We start from the raw sequence: 18,693 nt of genomic DNA on the forward strand, positions 1-18,693 counted from the left end.
TTTTCGGTTTCGCCCCTAGAGCATGTGCAGAGGGCCAGCGCCCCTCCTCAGCTGCAAGTAGAGGCGCCGTTTCAAGGCAGCCCCGCCCGCACGCCCTTAGAAGCCAGGACCACATGACCCAGAAGCAAGAGGAGGTGCCTCTGAGCACGTGCAGATCGCGATCGCCTTGGGCCGCCCCCGTCGCCTGCTTCCCCACGCCAGGGAGGGCGGATCCTGGCAGCCTCGATCCCACTCCTCCCGTAGAGCTCAAGCAGAGGGCGACCCCGACACCGCGGGGCTTTTGTTTTCAGCGGGCCCCTATCCGAGACCGCCTCCGTGGAACTTTGGGAGCTCAGACTCCGCCGCCCCCTGCCTGGAGGAGCCTCATGCTGCCCCCCTCCGCCCCTCATTTCCCCCCAGTGATGTTTTAAGTGGGGCAGCTGCTACAGGGTGGGCGGAGGGAGCCCTTTCCCACCAGGCCGGGGTCTGGAGACTCTTCCCCCGTCCTCCTCCTCCTCCTCCTCCTCCTCCTCGCCAGAGGGACCCGGCCGGCGACGCCTCCGAATTATCGGCGCTCCTGAAATGCACCCAGCTGCCCTGCAGCGCCATCAAGAAGCTGCGGGACAAGAACCCCACCGAGATCCCCTTCAACTCCACCAACAAGCACGAGGTGGGGGGCTGGCTGGGGCCAAGAGCCCTCGGAGGGGACCGGCTTCCGGTGGGCTTCGGTTTGCCCCCCTGGCGGGGGAGCAGGATGCCGGGCGAGATGGGGGCCCCGTGGTCTCCGGTCCTCCAGCCTCTTCTCGTCTCTGAGCTCCCAACAGCCCGGTGGCTCAAATCACGCGCTCATGGCAGGAAACTTGTGAGGCCTTCAGTGCCCAAAGAAAGCGGAGATGGTCAGAAAGCCTGTTTTCTGTGCTCCTCTGGAGTCATGATGTGCTCTATGCCCAGCCCTGACACAAGGCGCTCTTGGCAGCCTGGCCAGGGCGTGGGGGTCGGGGGCGGGAAAAAGCCAGGTTCCGGCTGGACAGCAGGAAAAAACTTCTGTTAGAGCAGTACGACCAATGGAACCGCACTGATGCTTAGGTGGGAGAGCGACAGCAAAGGGCTCAGGGCAAACCCCGTGGAGGCAGAGCCTCCTTGCCCCCCACCCAAATATCTCTTTCCCCTTGAGGGGGCCCACAAGCCCTCCACCCTCGTGGGTTCCAGGTTGAGAAATGCGGGCACGGCCTGGGTGACCTCCACCAGGCAGGTCTGAGTTCCAAGGCTGCTCTTGGAAGAGAAAGAATTGGGGTTTGGCAAATCCCTCCCTCACCTCCACGCCGCTGAACTAGCAAGGAAAGCCCCCTTGCTCTGCTCCCCAGGCCTGTCCAGTTACGGCCCCCACGTATTTTGCCATCCCTGGGGTCAGGCTTTTAGCCGCCAAGGCTGCCCCCACCCCGGTCATTGGTTCCTTGTCAAACTGCTCTTAGCGTCAGGAGGTTTCTCCTAATGTCCAGCCAGAATCTGCCCTCCTGGAACATTTAAGCCCATTAACTCTAGTTCTGCTGTCTGGGGCAGCCGAGAACACACCTGTGCCCCCTGCTCTGTGTCAGCCCTCCAGGGATTTAGAGAGGGCTATCCTGCCCCCAACCCTGGTTTTCATTTCTCAAAGCTAAACACACCCAGCGCCTTCAATCTGTCCTCACAGGCTTTGTCTTCTGTTCCGATGACCGCCTTTGTTCCAATTTGTCTAGGTCAGGGCCACTTGCCTGTTGGCTCTGGGGATTCTTGCCAAGAAGGTCGGACTATATGGACCAGGGTCTGATCCTGCAAAGCGCTTCTTACATCCTTAAGCAGACAGGGCCGGTGCTACCATTAGGCCAACTAGGCATCCGGCCTAGGGTGGGCGCAGACCTCAGAGGGGCGCAGTACTGCCCTTTAAGGGTCACAGTTTTATACAAATTAGCTGTTCTAAGAAAAAACATAATAAAAGGAAAATATAATAGTTCAGAAAGTCTTCTTGAACAGCTGAATTGAAGTTGGCAATTTTTTTGGGGGGGGGAGTGTGCATGCAAGTAGCTCACCTTGCCTAGGGTGCAAAATAGTCTGGCACCAGCCCTGCCCCTGCGCTTAAAGCCACCCTGCACTCCTGGCGCCAGCGCAGGCCGGCCAAAAGGGTCACGTGCCAAGCACGTTCGCCCCACCTCTGCCCCCAGGGCCCAGATTTTATGAAGCTGCACCCCTAAAGGAAAAAGCACGCTGCCCCATAACCAATATTGTTCGCATCCTTTGGTGGCCAGGCTGCACCAATGGATGCGAGTGACCGGTGAGTGTGCCTTAATGGTCAAGGAATGTCTCTTTATGGGAGCTGACAGTTAAGAGAGGTATAAGCTTTCCAGATCAGGCAAGATGTTCACAGACATTCAAATTGGGCTCCGCCAGGAGATGGGATGGTTTCAGTGCTCCTACGACCTCTGGGAGCAGGAAGAAGACAAGACAATTGTTGTTCCTCTATTTCTGAAAATCTAAAACCCAGCTGTTCACCTTCTGTTTGTAATATCATGCCTGATGAAGAGATCTGGAGATCTCAAAAGCATGCAGAATTTTGGTGATCTTTGAGGTGGCCTAATCTTATGGGGAGCTTGGGTTGTATAGAAATGTAATAAAATACAATAATCATAAAGGGGGCTTTTCTTGATACCGATTTCTCTGGGATGTTCTGCAAGGAGGAACGCCGCAGGGCCAGGCCAATATGACTCCCACACACAGCCCTGCCCCATGGGTGGGTCCTCAGGGGTGCGTAGGAGAATAACAGAAGCATGGGGGGGGGGGCATTAAGACAGGGGAGCTGCACTTTTGAGACTGAGGTCCAGTGAGCTAGTGGAGTGCACAACCCTCTCCCTGGGGGACTGAGCTCAGGCTGACTGATATTGGTGCATTTATTATTATTATTATTTATTTATATAGCACCATCAATGTACATGGTGCTGTACAGAGTATATTGGTAGATTAACCCAAATAATATAAGACACAGTAAGTCTCTAAAGCAGTCAAACCAGGAGAAACGCTCCACTTGGAGCCCTGAGAGGTAGGGAGCACCTCACAGTATCTTCTCCTCAGAAAATCTTATTCCGATGTACAGCCCACCTTCTTTCCCAGGCACTCAAGGGGGTAGAGTCTGCCTGCCATGTTTTCTTCACAGTAGGTAAAGCGACGCTGCTGCTCCTTCCAGGCCTGTCGGCCTGGCAGTGGCACCCTTTCTGCTAAGCCAGCCATCTTCTGCCAACAGGATGCGCTAATGCAACCTGCATCGATCTGCTTACTATGCCAAAGTCACTCAGCCTTTGTTATCCGGGGGGGGGGGGGGGGACAGGACAACGGAGCACCACACAAAGCCCTAAATTCCTGACCATCGCAAAGCCTGCTAAGCAACTTCTGGCTGCTTTTTGCTTCTAAAGGCTGCTAGTGCTGATGTCACAGACAAATCTGAGCTTCCGCACCAAAGTGTTGAAGCAGCAGCACCCACCGGAGAGAGGAAACAAGGAAGTTGGCAATTGGGCAAGGCAGAAAGGGCCCAGTTTTTATCCATCATGTGACATGTGGAGGCAGCGTCACTGAATCGAGACCCTTGACGACGACGTCGGGTCTGACAGTGGATCAGGACTGCCACCAGATCCAAGAATTCTGAGCCAATGAACATCCCGAGCCTTACAGGAGGTGGCAATAGGGAAGTGCCAGGCCGGCTCACCTCCTCTCTTCCTTCTCTGCTTTGGATCCTGAGTACGAACTGAGGCCTTGGTGGGCGGTTGCCAAGCACCCCCTTTGCCACCACCCCCCCTCTGTCCATTGCTAAGCTGCTGAGTTCTGGATCTTTGGCCTTCCTGGCTAAGGAAATTAGGTTGAGCGTTAATACATCTTCGAGGGAGGACAAGACCCTCTTGAAGAACGGCCAGGTGGGCTGCTCTAGATATGGGTCACATCTCCCCCCACAAAACGAGAAGGTTGGAGCCCCGGGGTACTCCTGCCTCTAGGCTGGCTGCTGGAGACCTAGTTGCACCAACCCTCTGGGATCAGCACCTTCTCCTGGGCAACAAGCCCCGCCTGCCCCCTATGCCGTTGTGACCTCTAGATTGGCTGACTGACCCACGTGTGGGGCTTCCTTTGAAGATGGCTCCTGGGAAGGGCCAAACACCAGAAATGCAGCCCCTAGCATGGCAGTGACCTCCTCCCACTGCTGGGGAAAATCAACAGCCAACCATGGCTGCCTGTTAGTGTCTGGGACCGATTGAAAGGGATGGTTTTCTTCAAAGGAAAGGGCCACGGAGCCACGGCGCAGCACTTGCCAACGTTCAGTCCCCAGCAGCATCTCCAGGTAGGGCTGAGAGCTGCTGCTGCCAGTCAGTGTAGACAATATTGAACTAGATCGACCACTGGTCTCTCTCTGTAGAAGTGAGCTCCTTCTCTCTTCAGTGCCCTGCCCAGCGGAAGGATCGCTTCTTCCCCTACGTCCCACAACCACCACCTGGGATTTTTTTTTGGGGGGGGGGGTGACCTTTGGTAAGTGCCAGCCACTACCTGACGAGTTACAGAAAGGCAGCTTCGTCTTGGGGGGGGGGGGGAGACAGAGGCTGCCTCGCTGTGGAACTCAACCCAAGTGAGTTCACCTGCTGCTCTTCCTTTAAAGAGGGAGGCAAAGATGCTTTTTATTTCAGGAGAGTTTTATGTTGAAGTAAGCTTCAAGCTGGAGGATTGCTCTTTTTATCCTGGCCCTTTATTTTTGGTATCAGTATATGATGTACTGCAACCTTCCCAAATTTGGTGCCTCCAAGTATTGGACTACAACTCCAATAAGCCCCAGACAAGCTGGCTGAAGGGTAATGGGAGCTGTAGTCCAACACACCCACCAGAGCTGCTCAGGGACCTTTGTTGTGGCACAGGATAGGAAAGAGGTAACTGATGAAAAGCTACTCAAAGAAGACCACTGGGGCTGGTGTACAGCTAACAAACGTGTTTTGAAAGGGGGTTGGTCCACAAACTGCTCAGGAGCAGCCAAGGTCAAAAGCAACTTACACCGAATCACAGAGTTGGGAAGGGCCTCTAAGGCCATCGAGTCCAACCCCCTGCTCAATGCAGGAATCCACCTTAAAGCATCCCTGGCAGATGGCTGTCCAGCTGCCTCTTGAAGGCCTCCAGTGTGGGAGAGCCCACAACCTCCCTCGGTCATGGGTTCCATTGGTTCCCCAGAGGCTTCCCCGGGCAGGGGCTGACCAGCCGGCCGGCCACCGTTGGGGAAGGAATTCTTGTGTCCCTAAAGGGAGAAGGGGGCTGGCACTCTGGCAAGGAGGCCGTGGGAAGGGCTGGAACCCTCATCAGTCCCAGATCCACATTGGTGCTCTCCGATGCAGCCTTGTGCACATGGCGAGGGACCGAAATGCTAGTTCGTGCTGAATGCGCCTGCCTTTTTGCCCGTCGGCCAGCACGCGCACGCGCACACACACCATGCCCCAAAAAGGAAGGAATGCACCAAGAGTCTCACAGTTGGAAAAGGAAAAAAAAAGAACATTTTATGTAGGAGAATCAGCTTCACAGCCTTCAATCGGAGGGAATGTTTGCATTGAAAGAGGAAAATCCACCGGAGGATCCGGGTCACGGGCTGCTTTGTAACAGTCAGCTGCTCAGCCACATATGAAAAGCAACCCGGTCCAAACTGCCCACCCCTTGACCAGCCCCAAGGGAGGTTGCCCAGAATCAGAGGGGTGGTTCGTAGAAGCACGGGGGTGCGGAGAGCAGGAGGGGCCACAGACAAGGCGGCAGGAGGGCTCCTAACAGCCACACAGAGGTAATAAATAACAAAGTTCAACATTACACTTAAAAAGAAAGACAAAGAGAGAATCCAAATTCACTCCTCCCACCCACCTTCCTCTTGAGGTTTTTTTTTAAATGTATTTTTTGAGGGGGCTCAATTGAAGGAAGTGATGCAGCAGCTGGGGGCGGGGGTGGGTCTTCCCATCCAACCAATAAGGCATGCAAGAAAGGCCAGTTCCGACATTCCAGCAGAAGACAGAACAAGAGAAGCAGATCGTGCTCTCCCAATGCGACACCTCCCACGCGGCCCAACACCCACACCGCACCCGGCATCTGCAAAGCCAGGGCAGCAGGGAGAGGGGGCGCCCCAGGCACTCAGGAGCGCATGCCCCGTCTCCACCACGTGTGCAAGCACCAAACATGATCAGAACACCAGCAGAAGCGAAAACCTCCATCCTACCTCCCAATTTCACACAGGTTTTTGGTAAATTTCCCCTACAATGGTGCCTCTTTGCCCAGAAATGCCTCCAACCAAATGACTGAACAGATTTTGGAGCTCAGCCACATTCTGGATAATGCTCAGGAGCATGGAGCAACTCAGGGAGGAGCATTCCAAGGCAGACCCTCTGATGCACAAGACTTGAAGGAAGCCCCATTATGGTGGCTCCAGGCCGAAAGGCCGGCGTGAGCAATCTCAGCCTCCAGAAGGAGAAACAGGGTGCGTGCGTGCGCGTGCGAAAGGAGGAACTCTCTCAAGGGCTGGCCCAGACGTTTGGGCCTACAGCTCCTGCCTTCCTCCTTAGCATCACGAATGGTGAGGGATGAGGAGAGTTATAGGCCAAAATATCTGGGGGGGGGGGGGTGTGCAAAGTTGCCCACCCCTGGGCTAGCCCAGGCCACCACAGCCAGCCGCTAGGGAAGGAGAAAGATTCTACTTGGAGGAGAGCAGACCTGGCTTACAAAGATCTGCCCCACGCTCCTCCACTCCCTCCTCCGCGCCCACACAGCCCGTCCAACCTTCATGACAGAGGAATGAGACCAGCGGGCGCAGAAGCGCTGCTGGCCTTGAAGGACAAGGGCTCAGGACCTGGACTTAGTCAATAAGCCGCCGGGCGGGAGCCGAGTCTGAGGGCAACCGACTCACGAAGGAATGAAAGGGCCGTGGAAAACTGCAAACATTCCTTGCAGCGCAGCCTTTGCTAGAGGAAGGCGCCCTTTGAAGCCCAAAAGTCCCCCAAGATGTTACGGCAGCGCCTGGTCAAAGGCTGTAGAGCCCTGGGGCTTTGTTGCAGCACCTGACAACCGTCGGGCATCCAAGGTGACAGAAACAGGTGGTAGTAAAAGTATCAAGGGAAGGGGAAGGACACAGGCACACAGGCACTAAGGGACGGCATCACACAAGCAACGGGCTCCTTCCTGTGTGCTCAGACCAAAGTAGGAACATCGAGTGAAGAGCAACCCTCGCTCAACACACACACACACACACACACCCAGAAACGTCATTTCTTACAGCTGCCACCACACACAGGAGTGGCAAAGACGCAGATGTTGAGTGTGCAGCCCTTTCATGGTCTTGCCCTGGCCCCACGGAGGAGACGGGGAGGCAGAGACAGAAACGCAAATGAAAGGGCCTGCAAAAGGTGCCGTGTCTGGCTTTTGTAAAAAGAGGAAGCTGCCCTCAACGTGGAGCGGAGGAACGGAAACACACACACACGTACACACACAAGTGGATCTGGTGAGAACATCAATTCAAGCTGGACCCCGCATGGGAAAGATGCGCACCGGAGATGCTATCAAGAAGCATCGGGGTCATCCGGTTTTGCAACCACGGCGGAATATTCCCATGTAGAGATCTTAGAGGGCACAGCCCCTGCTCCACGGCGTCGAGAGCCCCCAGGAAGTGCCACGTGCTCTGGCCTGCCCTAGAGAAGCTACGCTGACCTCTCCCCAAAAAGGTAGAATCAAGATGCACTCTTTAGGGTAGGAGGTGAGAGGAATTAAGTATCTCCGAAGCGACACACATACTTCACCCCCAAATCAGAACTGTATTTCGTCATTAAGTCAGCAGCAGCAGCAGCAGCAGCAGCAGCCATGGAGTGCAGAAGGCATCATCATGGAGGCGGAGGCAGCTCCGTGGGTCCCCGCTGCCGCTCGTGAGCACGCAGCCCGCTGACCTCACAGCCAGAAGAGTCATGTGGTGCCGGAAGAAGGGAGCCGGGCATACGGCGTCTCCATCGCAGGCCTCTCGCAGGGACGCCTGCCTGAGAACTGGACTTGCAGAGCTTCTGATCGAGAGGGAAGGGGAGAGGCGAGGAGCAAGGAGAAAGGGGCGGCAGCGGCGGCATGGAGGTGGAGCAGGAATCCCTGGAAAAGAAGAGGGCTTCAGCCAACGAGGCACAGAACGGAAGAAGGTGCTTCACACAGCCCTGGACCCAGAGCAGCCACGTTCCAGCACTGAAGGCAAGAGAAACAGGAGGGGAGAAGAGGAGCTCAGAGCCCACAGCCACCAGGAGGAGAACCCCGCTGGAGACCCGCCCTTTGCACCAGTTACTGACGCCAGACGACACACACATACACCCCATGCTCCCGAACTCTCGCCAGGGCAGTGAGCCTGTTTCTGGGCCACACCACTTCAGAGTGAGGGTGGGGAGGGGGGCTCACATGACTGAACGCTCCTCCAGGCAAAAACAAGAGGAAAAGATGTCCTGCCCACACCAGCCCAGAAGCACGGGTCCGCCTGGCACAAAGTACCATCAAGTGGCCTCTCTCAGCGGCCTGCGCTCCTCCTGAGCCCAGTTACGCAAGAGCATTTTGGCAGGGGGTGGCGTGGATGAAGCCCGCATGCAAAGCGAGCGCTCTGCCCCAGAGCTCGGGCCCCTCCCCAACTAGGACGCCCAGAGAGAAAGGCCCGTGGCTCCCCTTCTTCCCATCATGCTCACTCTTTGTGTGCTCTGTAGAGACACACGAGAGCCAGGCCAAGATCAGGGCCGAGCAGGAGAAAGGACACCCCGGGAATCCAAGCACAAGCCTTTGCATGCAGGAGGTCGCAGGTTCAATCCCCGGCAGCAGCCCCTGTTAGGGCTGGAAAGAATCCTGCCGGAAGCCCAGGAAACAGAACCAGCGCTGCCAGGTAATACTGAGCTAGACGGACCAGTGGTATAAGGCAGCTTCCTGTGTTCTTAGGAACGGAGTGTGTGTGTGGGGGGGGGGAGGTGTTATCCCAAGCATGGGGAGCAGCAGGGCACAGAAGCACGGGCTGAACCTGGACAGGGCAGCCGAGTCAGCGGAAGGCCAGGGCTGCACATGCACCTTCCTTCCCGCTCTCCGCCTTTCCCTGCATGCTCGGCCTGCCCGAACTTTCAAGCCCTTCCCCTGCAACCTGGGGAAGGAGGCACTTCTGTGGGAGGAAGGGTGCTCCCACATCCTGGGGCAGGGTTGTGTGTGCGCCCATGTGTTTTTGCAGAGGATGCACCTCCTTAAGAGCCGCGACCAACTTCTACCATGGGTGCACGTGGGCTCGCTTGAGACCCACGGGGCTGGAGGGCTCTCCCTCACACGCCACTCTGCAATGGGGCTTCCTAGACCGCCTGGGGCTGGGCTCCTGCGCCCCCCGCCCCCCGGGCTTACCTTGCAAGACAGTTTCCAGGCATGCTTGGGTTCCGGCTCTAGCAGTTGCACTGCTGCCTGGTCTGTGTTTGAGTCCCTCGGGGTTGCCGCAGCTGCCGCAGAGACGCATCCCCATACTGGATGCCTGAGCCCATCCTCTCTGGATCAAGTTCACCTGGTTGGAGAGGGAATGCAGCGAGCACGAGTCGGTCACGACTAGGGGAAGGCTCTTGCTGCAGCCTTCCACACCCCACATCCAGATTCCCGAGCAATTTGCCAACCATCCACTTGGCAGATTTACTACTCCTGCAGGAACCCAAAGAACAGACGCATCTCCACAATCCATGTAGCGGTTAGAGGATTTGGAGAGCCGGTGGGGCGCAGTGGTCAGAGTGTTGGACTGGGACTCTGGAGATCTGGGTTCTAGTCCCCGCCGGGGCATGAAACTCACTGGGTGGCTTTGGGCCAGTCACTGACTCAGCTTAAGCTACCTCACAAGATTGTTATGAGAATACTACGGAGAGGAGGAGGAGGGCTACGTGAGCCGCCTTGGGTTCCTCACGAGAGGAAAAACATCAGGGTAGAAATGGAAGAGGAGGCAGCCTCCCATCAAATCCAAGGGCATGGAAACAGGGCTCATCACAACCAGACATGCCCCATCTATTTCAGACATGCCCCATTTCTATTCAGTCCCTAAGAGCAGTGCAAAGTAACTGGGAATTACTGCAGCAGTAAGGAAATTTAAGCCCTTGTGTTTGAGCTACTCTGCATTCAGGCCAATGAAGAATTCTGTTCCGTTTCAGAGCCCTTCACCCTCCCGCATCCCTGGTTTCCAAATCAAGTACCTTCAAGGGACACTGCCCGTGTCTGAGGAGCCGCTACACACTTGCAAAGCATTCTGGGCACACGCCAGAGCAAGGATGGGGAACACGTAAGCTGCCATTCTGCAGTTCCTCAGGGAGGAAGCCCCCCAAACTTTCTGAGGAGACCCAAGGGTCCTAGCTACTTGTGCCGCACTGCTCCAGGGCCTGGAGCTCAGAGGGAGATCACCTGCTTTGGACACAGCGGGTCTCCAAGTCAATTCCTAGCATCTCCGAGTAAGGCTTGGGAAATGTCTGCCTGAAACCCGGGAGAGCCGCTGCTGCCAGTCAGTCATCAATACTGAGCTAGACAGACCCAGGGGCCTCGGACTCAGTTTCGGGCAGCCTCCCACGTTCCTGTTTCCATCCAACAGAGGCTTCCTGCTTTTGTTTGGAGTCATGTGGGAAAGAGGCCAAGACGCACCTGATTCAATTTTGTTCAGTATGGTCCGTGCGCATTTTAGAAAAGCTTCTTCTACATTCTCCCCAGTCAAGGCGCTGGTCTCGAGAAACATTAACTCTGCCAGGTTAAAAACAGCACAGAATAATCCAGCTTGCTCAGTCATGTGAGTTAAAGCAAAGAAGGGCGTGGGGCTTCCCCTCCCAGCTCCAGGAGGCAAACAGAACCGTGGAGGAGTGAAAGGAAGGGGACTGAGCTTGTTTGTAGGTTAGCTGAGCTTACAATTCCAGGGCTGCCTGCCCCCCCGTTTTCCCACCACCAGCCCCTCCTCCGGGTTTGAGGGTGAGTTGCCCCCTGAGGCTTGCATGTGACCACAAAAGTAGTCACAAAACACCGCGACACATTAACAAGCTGGCAGGTGCAGCAATCGAGCAGCAGAAGTAGCAGTTACAAGCTGAGATGGGGGGGGGGGACACCGCTGCCCCCCAGCCCCAACGCCACCTCTAAGGCAGCACTTCAGCGGCCCCTGGTGGACACGGGGCAACACAGCTGCATCAGCTCACCCACTTCCCCTTTGGTGGTGCAACCGCAAGGGCAGCACAGGAAGGAAGGAAACCCAGGGCCCACCAGGCGAAGCGGCTGCTTCCGCTCCACAAAAGCAGCTCTGACAGCCTGGCTGGATCCAGCACACAGGGTGGGGGGTGGGGGAGGAAACCCTTGCCGGAGCGGAAGAGCCAGGCTGCCAGGGGCCCCCCTCCCCCCGCCCCCCCCCCCAGCTCCCCCTCATCGCAGGTGTTACCATTCTCCTGGGCAAAACGTGACGCTTCCAAAAACGTGACCTCCCGGTCAGCGTCCAGATCCTTCTTGTTGCCAGACAGAATAATGACTATGTTGGGGCTGGCCAGAGTCCGGGCGTCCGTTAGCCAGTTGGTCAAGGCATTGTACGTCTCTCTGCTGCAAGACAGGATGGGGATGGGGAAGGGGCCGGGACTCCGTCAGACAGGCAGGCGGAAGGAGAAGAAGGGCGCCTCCGACCCCGCTGCAAGCTGCTAGAGCGGCCTCCTGCCTCCCACCCACCCTCTCCCTCACCTCCAGAGCTACAAAGGAATCGCCCCTCGGCCCCAGCAGCCAGGCTCCCCCAGCGCCCAGGCATCCGCCACCCTTCACAGGGAGACATCCCTGCGTTCCAACCTCTCCCAAGGAAGGCAACGGAACCCCAGCACCCTTTAGGAGTCGGCACGGGACCGGATATGCCCCAACAGTTCCTCCCACCCCCACACCCCTGTCTGAAGGGAAAGGGAAGCCGCTGCAGAGACCCACCTGGTGATGTCATAGACCAAGAGCGCCCCAGCTGCACCCCGGTAATAGCTTCTCGTTACAGACCTAGACAGAGGCAGAGCAAAGCCTCATATGGGTGCGAAAGGCAGGGTCCACTTTTTCGGCTGCAATCCTACATGCCCTTAATTGAATGCAATGGGGTTGACTTCTTTGGAACTCCCCTCCCTCCCTCACCGTTGTTCCTGCACAGTCCTTGGGCACCATTGGCACTCTCAGATGTACAGCAGGACCTGTGAAAAAGGACGGGCGGCCAAAGCCTTGCAAAAATGAAACACCCTCTCTCTTGAACCTGGAGATAAAATGCCTCCCAGAAACATCTGGGACTTTTGAGGTGTGGGAAGGAGAGAAGCGCCACCAATCTTTGGCAGATTGGGGACCTTGCAGGTTCATATGCAATGGCACTGAATGCCCTGCAGTGCTGATTTTGATGACTATCTGTTTTTACATTCCTTAAGACCTGGAGTCCAACAGCAATTACTAGAAAAGTTCAAAAAAAAATCTCATCCCGCATTCTTACTGCTTTGGCACCCATCTTCACCACCGCCCCTGCCCCCAAGTTCCCACTCTCTAAGCTGGCAAATGGGCAGCCCCTCTCATGCCCCTGCCTCCCCCATGGCTGAGCCTGGGAAGAAAGCCAACCACCTCTTGAGGGCTGCAGGCCACGAAGAAGCCTGGAGCCGCCTCCACCACATTCCAAAGGCGCCCGGCCCCTTACCTGAACCGCTCTTGCCCGGCTGTGTCCCAAATCTGGAGCTTCACTGTTTTGCCACCAACATTCACGACCTTTGATCCAAATTCCACCCCAATTGTGTGATTGGAATCCTGTTTGACTACAGAAGCACAGAGAGAGAGAGGAGCAACGTACACTGGATCAGCCACAAACAGACTTCTCAAACACACACAGCAATTCAGAAACTGCAAGTCCCACAGCACTAGAGACGTGGCAGAGGATGGCATCTGTTGGTAGTGGGATTTAACACCACCAACACCAACAGATTTTGGGCTAAGGGTTCAATGGACCAGCAGACAAAGGGATTTAGTTGCCAGGGTGAAAGGGAAGAGATGGCAGCTGCTGTGAAAATGAGGAAGGATTCAGGTGCAGCGCCCAAAACTGGCTCGTAGAAGGAAGACATCTTGCATTGCTCTTTTGCAGCCTGCTGCAACACAGGAAGGAAATGGAGGGACCTCGCCTGCCACCTCCAGCTGGCTCACTGCGTTCAGCCGGTCCCCCGCACACAGGATGCTTCAGCATCATCCCGTTGTGGGCAAAGAGCCCCCTTTCCACCTATCTCCCTTATGCTTCAGTGAAAAGCAGGACAATAATTAAAACATATTAGAGGCTGGGTGGTAGAGGCAGTGAAGAGGCACATGGGATTTTTCTGAGAAGGCAAGTTACAACCACCTTCCCACACCCTGTTATTCAGACATCGGGATGAGATGGTAATGCTACCATCAACGGAAATGCAGTGGGTTCAAGGCACACAAGCAGGGCAAGCCCAGGAGGAATGCTGGTCTCAGAGACTGAGCATGGACCAGTAAGCCTCCCGGTCAGATCTTCATTTTGCTGCGATCTCCAAAAGGGCTTCAGGGAAGCCCCTCCCTCCCTCTCTCTCTCTCTGTCTTCCATCTGCATTTTCCAGAGTTGTTATAAGCATTCCTGATATAATATACACAACGCACTTCTGTGTTACAACAGTGCCAGATTACTAGTAATATACAAGAGAGATATACAAGAGTATATTACTAGTAATATACAAGAGTAATATACTGTTCTTATTACTATGATTATTCTCTTATTTCTGTTTTGTGAACCCCTTCCCCCCTTCATATGTTTTAATGTGATTTTAGGTTGTGAGCCTCTAGGCAGGGTATCGCTGTTTTATTTGTATATTTTGTACAGCACCAACTTCATTGTTGGTGCTATATAAATAATAATAATAATAATAATAATAATAATAATAATAATAATAATAATAGAGCCTGACAATAAGACAAGGTCACAGCACAAGCCTCTGCACTGCCTCTGGCTGCTCAGGCCCGCGTTCCATCGGTTTCTCAGCACAAAACCAACTGCAGCAGGGCCCTGAGCAGAGTGGCCCCCAGGCTGCAGAATGACCTCTCAGGGGAAGCTAGGAGGTCATTATTCCTTCTGGCCTTCCATAAAATCCTTCTATTTTAGATGGCACTTGACTGCCAGAGTTATTAATTGGCTCCTGCATTATTTAGGTGGATTTTACTGGGTAAACTGCTGTTAAAGCTCTGTACAGCACATGATACAATAGTACAGCACATGATACAAGGGGGAGACTCCTCGATCCCTCTCCACAACCCTCTGAAATCCTACATGGGATCCTAGGGAACACCTCTGGGCTCATGCGCAGAAGTTCCTTAGTGCTGCAAAACATTATGCGCTGGCTCTGAACAAGGTAAAAAGCTCATCCTGCTACATACCCTCTTCCCACAGAGACAAACACATCACTGTCTTCTCTCCCGCAAAACCTCATGCACTTTGTTTCAAAAGAAAAAAAATGAAGTGGCCAAATGCTTTACAAGAATACAGAGAACAGTCAACCAGTGCATGAGTCAGACAAGACAACATGCCCCCCCCCCACACACACACACCTGGCTGACAGATGTTCAGCTAGTGGAGATGAGGGAAGGGGCCTTTTCCACTGAGGTGCCCAGCTTGCCCAACTATCTCCCCAAAAGATGCACCTAGACCCCGCTTTTAAGTGGGCTTTGAAAATGGAATTATTCCAGACTTCGTTTTTTAAAGTTAGGGCTTTGACTCATCAACAATGCTAATTTTTCTGCTTTTATCGTGATTTTGCTCTGATTGCATTTCAAGTTGCTTTCGTTATACTTTCTTCTGCTTAACTTTTTGTAAATTGGCTTGAGTTGGCATGTGCCCACAAAGATGGGAAGAAAGCATCAATATAGATAAAATAAAATAACTCACATTTGTTTTCTATGAACTGATGGAGAAGGCAGGACTTCCCTGTGCCAGCACTTCCAATCACCAGGAATTTGAAGAGGAAATCTGGAGAGAGAGCAAGAGAGGAGCACCATGATGTTCACACCCTCAAAAAAACATGGGGGTGAGGGAGAGACAGAAAACTGGATCACTTAGGAGATGAGCGGCATCCTAGGCTAGCAGAGTTCAAAGAGAGTGGTGGCAAGACTGGAGAACAGAAGGAGTCCCAGGCCCAACTAGCCCCTCAACACCACCACCACCACCACCACCACCACCACTGGTAAAAGAAATCATAATAAGCTAAATCATTGTTGATTGGCCGCCTTTCGTGCCTGTGCTCACGCCTGCCCTCGGCTTTGTCTCTAAGGTGGAGCAACTCACCCTGCAGCCACCAGCTGTTTTGAGAGCTGTTGCTGCAAAGCCAAATGGAAAGAAAAGCAGCAATGAAATCTAGGGAAATATTGTCTCCTCTCGACACAGAAAGACAGCAGGACAGGGGAAGGACATGCAGCTCCATCTCATAGTACTGCTGGGGGTTTAAACCCCATCGCTCCACCTTCATGGCAGCTGTCAATCATTGTAGTTTGTCAGCCATTCCAAAGTTGTTTAAACCACTTCCACCGCTGCTCAGACTTAGAGCTCATCTTCTTCGTGGATCTGACAAAGTTATCTATGAAAGTTATCCCAATAAGCGCATCGAGCTCTGAGATGCCGCAGAATTCTTTTTTGCTGTAGGAGACCGAACAGGAAATCTTCTGGAATTTTAAAGAATGAATTGACTGCTCAAGAACTTTCGCTCCATGTTCCAGGTCAAGGAAGTCTATTTTTCATGCTTCCATCAACGATGTTTCTTCCACATCTTTTAACTTGTCCCTGAAATATTCCGTAGTGGTACACAGCAGCCGCTTTCACAAGCAGCTCTTACGCTATTTGTAATTCCAGCATCTGCGTGATGATAATCATATTGCCCCGCATTGCACATGTGTTACTATTTTGAACATTTTCACACACTGTTAAGTGACACACCCACCAGTTTATTTTTATTTATTTATTTATTTATTATTTTTTCCCACCAGACACGCCAGGCAGAGGGCTCAGCCCTGCATGAACAGAAAAGCAAGTGGCAACAGAGACACATTTTTAAGGCTGCTCCTGTTTGCAGAATAACTTCCAGCACCAGTTCATGTGGCCACCCCACAAATTTAAAAGGGCTGTTTTGCGCAGCAGTTGGTACAATAACCACACTTGCAAACTGATTTGGTTTAAGTGCTACAACACTAAAGACTCGTCTTATCGCTATTCATGGCATCTCCCCAAGACTTCTGGCTTCCTGCATGCAGTGCAGCTATCATCACGACCTACCATTTTAAACAGCGTGCTACTTGCAGTTTTCAGCCTAGCCATTAATCACCGCAAGTAGCCCAATTTCAGCCCTGCCTTTACGCCCTCTTTTAGCACAGAGAGCAAAACAAAGGCACTTCCAGTCCTACGCCCAACTGCTCAATTTTCAGCACCAGGTATTTGTCAGAGAGTCTTTATTCCTCTACTGGCTCTTGCTCACAGGTCATGCAGGTAATAAGGGTATCATTATTAGGAGATCTTCTCCAATAGGCAACATGATAGGGCCGGCTGCTTCCCTCGCCAGCGGGTTTTTCCAAGGCCTGCAGCCTCTGTGGGCTAATCTTCCATGGAAGACACACAGGCAAAACAGCAGCTAAGCCTACTTAACAGGAGGCAATGAGGGCTATTGTTGGGGAGGTGGAGCCCTTCCTGCACAAATAAGGCAATAATTACAGCCTAAGCCTCTGCATCCTGCCTTCCTCAGTGTAGGAGTCCAGGAGGAGGTGGGGGGGGAGGAGGAGATGGGGGGTGAACAAGGGCTTCTCCGCTGTGGCACCCCGGCTGTGGAATTAGCTCCCCAGAGAGGTTCTCCTGGTGCCTACACTGTACTCCTTTCGTCGCCAACTGAAGACCATTTTATTCTCTCAGTATTTTAACACTTAATTTTAACTTAAATTTAAATTTTACTGTTCTAACTCTGTATTTTAATCTTATATCAATTTTGCTGCGTGGTTTTATCCTGGTCGTGCTTTTTATACTGTATGTTGTATTTGTGCTTTTAACCTGTTGGTTGTTTTATTATGGTTTTAATTTTTGTGAACCGCCCAGAGAGCTTCGGCTATTGGGCGGCATAGAAATGTAATAAACAAACAAACGAACAAACAAGACCCCTTCAAGTCTTGTTCGCAGCAGCTTCCTGTCCTGAGAACACCAAGGCAGCAACTACCTGCAAAGCAAAACAATGAAACTTGCTGCTCTTCTTTTAAAAACAACAGCAGCAGCAGCAGCAGGAGGGCAAGACGGGGACGTGCCCGGCCGGATTCCCAGCTGCTGCGACGCGGCCTCCGAGGAGCCTCTGGAGCAAGTCCCTCGGCCCACCTGCTCGCCCGGTGCAGAAGGGCCGGGGCCGGGGCCGGGGAGCGGGAGCGCCCGGCGGGAGGGGGCCGCGGGGACCCCGCCCGCACGGCCAGTGGCCTGGGGGAGACCCTTCCCCTCTCTCTCTCCCTCCCTCTCTCTCTCTCTCTCTCACACACACACACAGACACACACACAGCGCCCCAGTAGCCCTACTCACAGCCGCCGGTATAGGGACCCCCCCCCGCCACCCCCTCGGATGTCCCCACAACGCCCCCACTCCCATGCGCCCCCCCCCGCCAGCACCCTGGCCTCCGCCGTGACCCCCCTCCAGAAGCCCCCCCCCAGGAGCTGAGCCCCAGGCCCCCACGGCCGCCCCTCCGGCCCCCCAGCGGGCCTCTCAGCATCCCCACGACACAGACCAAGAGGCCCAGCGGAGACCCCCCACACACACACACCTGGGCCCCCTCCCCACAGAACAGCCCTGAGGGGCCCCGTCACCACCCCTTCCTCAGGGGGCTCAGCTGCCTCCCCCATTAAGCCCCCGAACCTCGCCCCCCCCCCCGTTTTACCATAGGTCTCAGACATGGCTGTACCGGCGGGGAGAGGGGAGGCAGCCCCTCTCCTCCTCCTCCTCCTCCTCCTCCTCCTCCTCCTCCCTCGCTGCCGCCTTCTTCGACTTTTCCTTCCTTCCTTCCGTCCTTCCTTCCTCTGACTGACGCTGCCTGGATCCCGAGAGAGATTCGCACAATATGGCGGCGCCCAGGGACCCGGCCAATATGGCGGCGCTCTGGAAGCCAGACGCTTCCGGGTTGTCGCTTTTTCCCCCACCTCCTTGCCCCGCCCCTTGGTGTGGCGTCGCTGCGAGTTTGGCGTCACGCGACTCTGCCCGAAGTCCAAGACGGGCACCGTCCCGCCCGCTCTCAAGTCACGCCCCTTCCCCCCTCCCCTCGCTGCTCCTAGCGACGAACGGCCCCTAGCGCTCCTGCGCAGAACTGCGCCTGAGTCAGGCATCCTGCTTCCGTCGGTGGGCAGCCAGCTGCTCTCCCGCGGAGCCCCCGCGCCGGGTAGCAGCAACCCCATTCCCCGCCGAACGTCAGAAAAGCTGCCTTTGCGCCCTACCGCTTTTGCATTTGTCTGCTGCTCTTTTGTTTGACTCTGTCGTCTTATTATTTTTATCAACTAATTAATAAACATTGATTTCAGTTCAACTGAGCATGAAATGGAGAAATGTAGTTTTTCACATCATAAATATTTGAAATATTGGGGCTGCCCTTAAGGGTCTTCCGAAAGCTGGAGCTATTTATTTATTTATTGCATTTATATCCCGCCTT

At 54.3% G+C, this 18,693-nt stretch overlaps 1 protein-coding gene across 2 annotated transcripts; it reads right to left on the bottom strand.

The window, feature by feature from the left end:
- Window positions 1–5,499: 5,499 nt before the first annotated feature.
- RAB4B (RAB4B, member RAS oncogene family) lies at window positions 5,500–18,091 on the bottom strand. 2 transcript variants are annotated; one of them, XM_063139910.1, is made up of 8 exons: window positions 17,932–18,091; window positions 14,930–15,010; window positions 12,686–12,800; window positions 11,953–12,015; window positions 11,432–11,586; window positions 10,657–10,752; window positions 9,394–9,547; window positions 5,500–8,130 (listed from the first exon to the last, which is right to left on the bottom strand). In XM_063139910.1, the coding sequence occupies exons 1-7, from the start codon at window positions 17,945–17,947 to the stop codon at window positions 9,432–9,434; spliced, it is 642 nt and encodes a 213-aa protein (XP_062995980.1). In that variant the 5' UTR covers window positions 17,948–18,091; the 3' UTR covers window positions 5,500–8,130; window positions 9,394–9,431. The 2 variants fall into 2 exon arrangements, with proteins under 2 accessions (XP_062995980.1, XP_062995979.1); XM_063139909.1 differs by lacking the exon at window positions 5,500–8,130 and adding an exon at window positions 8,136–8,220 and having other exon boundaries at window positions 17,932–18,012.
- Between the last annotated feature and the right edge of the window lie 602 nt (window positions 18,092–18,693).

Source organism: Elgaria multicarinata, chromosome 13 (genome assembly GCF_023053635.1).
Source record: "Elgaria multicarinata webbii isolate HBS135686 ecotype San Diego chromosome 13, rElgMul1.1.pri, whole genome shotgun sequence".
NCBI classification, from domain to species: Eukaryota; Metazoa; Chordata; class Lepidosauria; order Squamata; family Anguidae; genus Elgaria; species Elgaria multicarinata.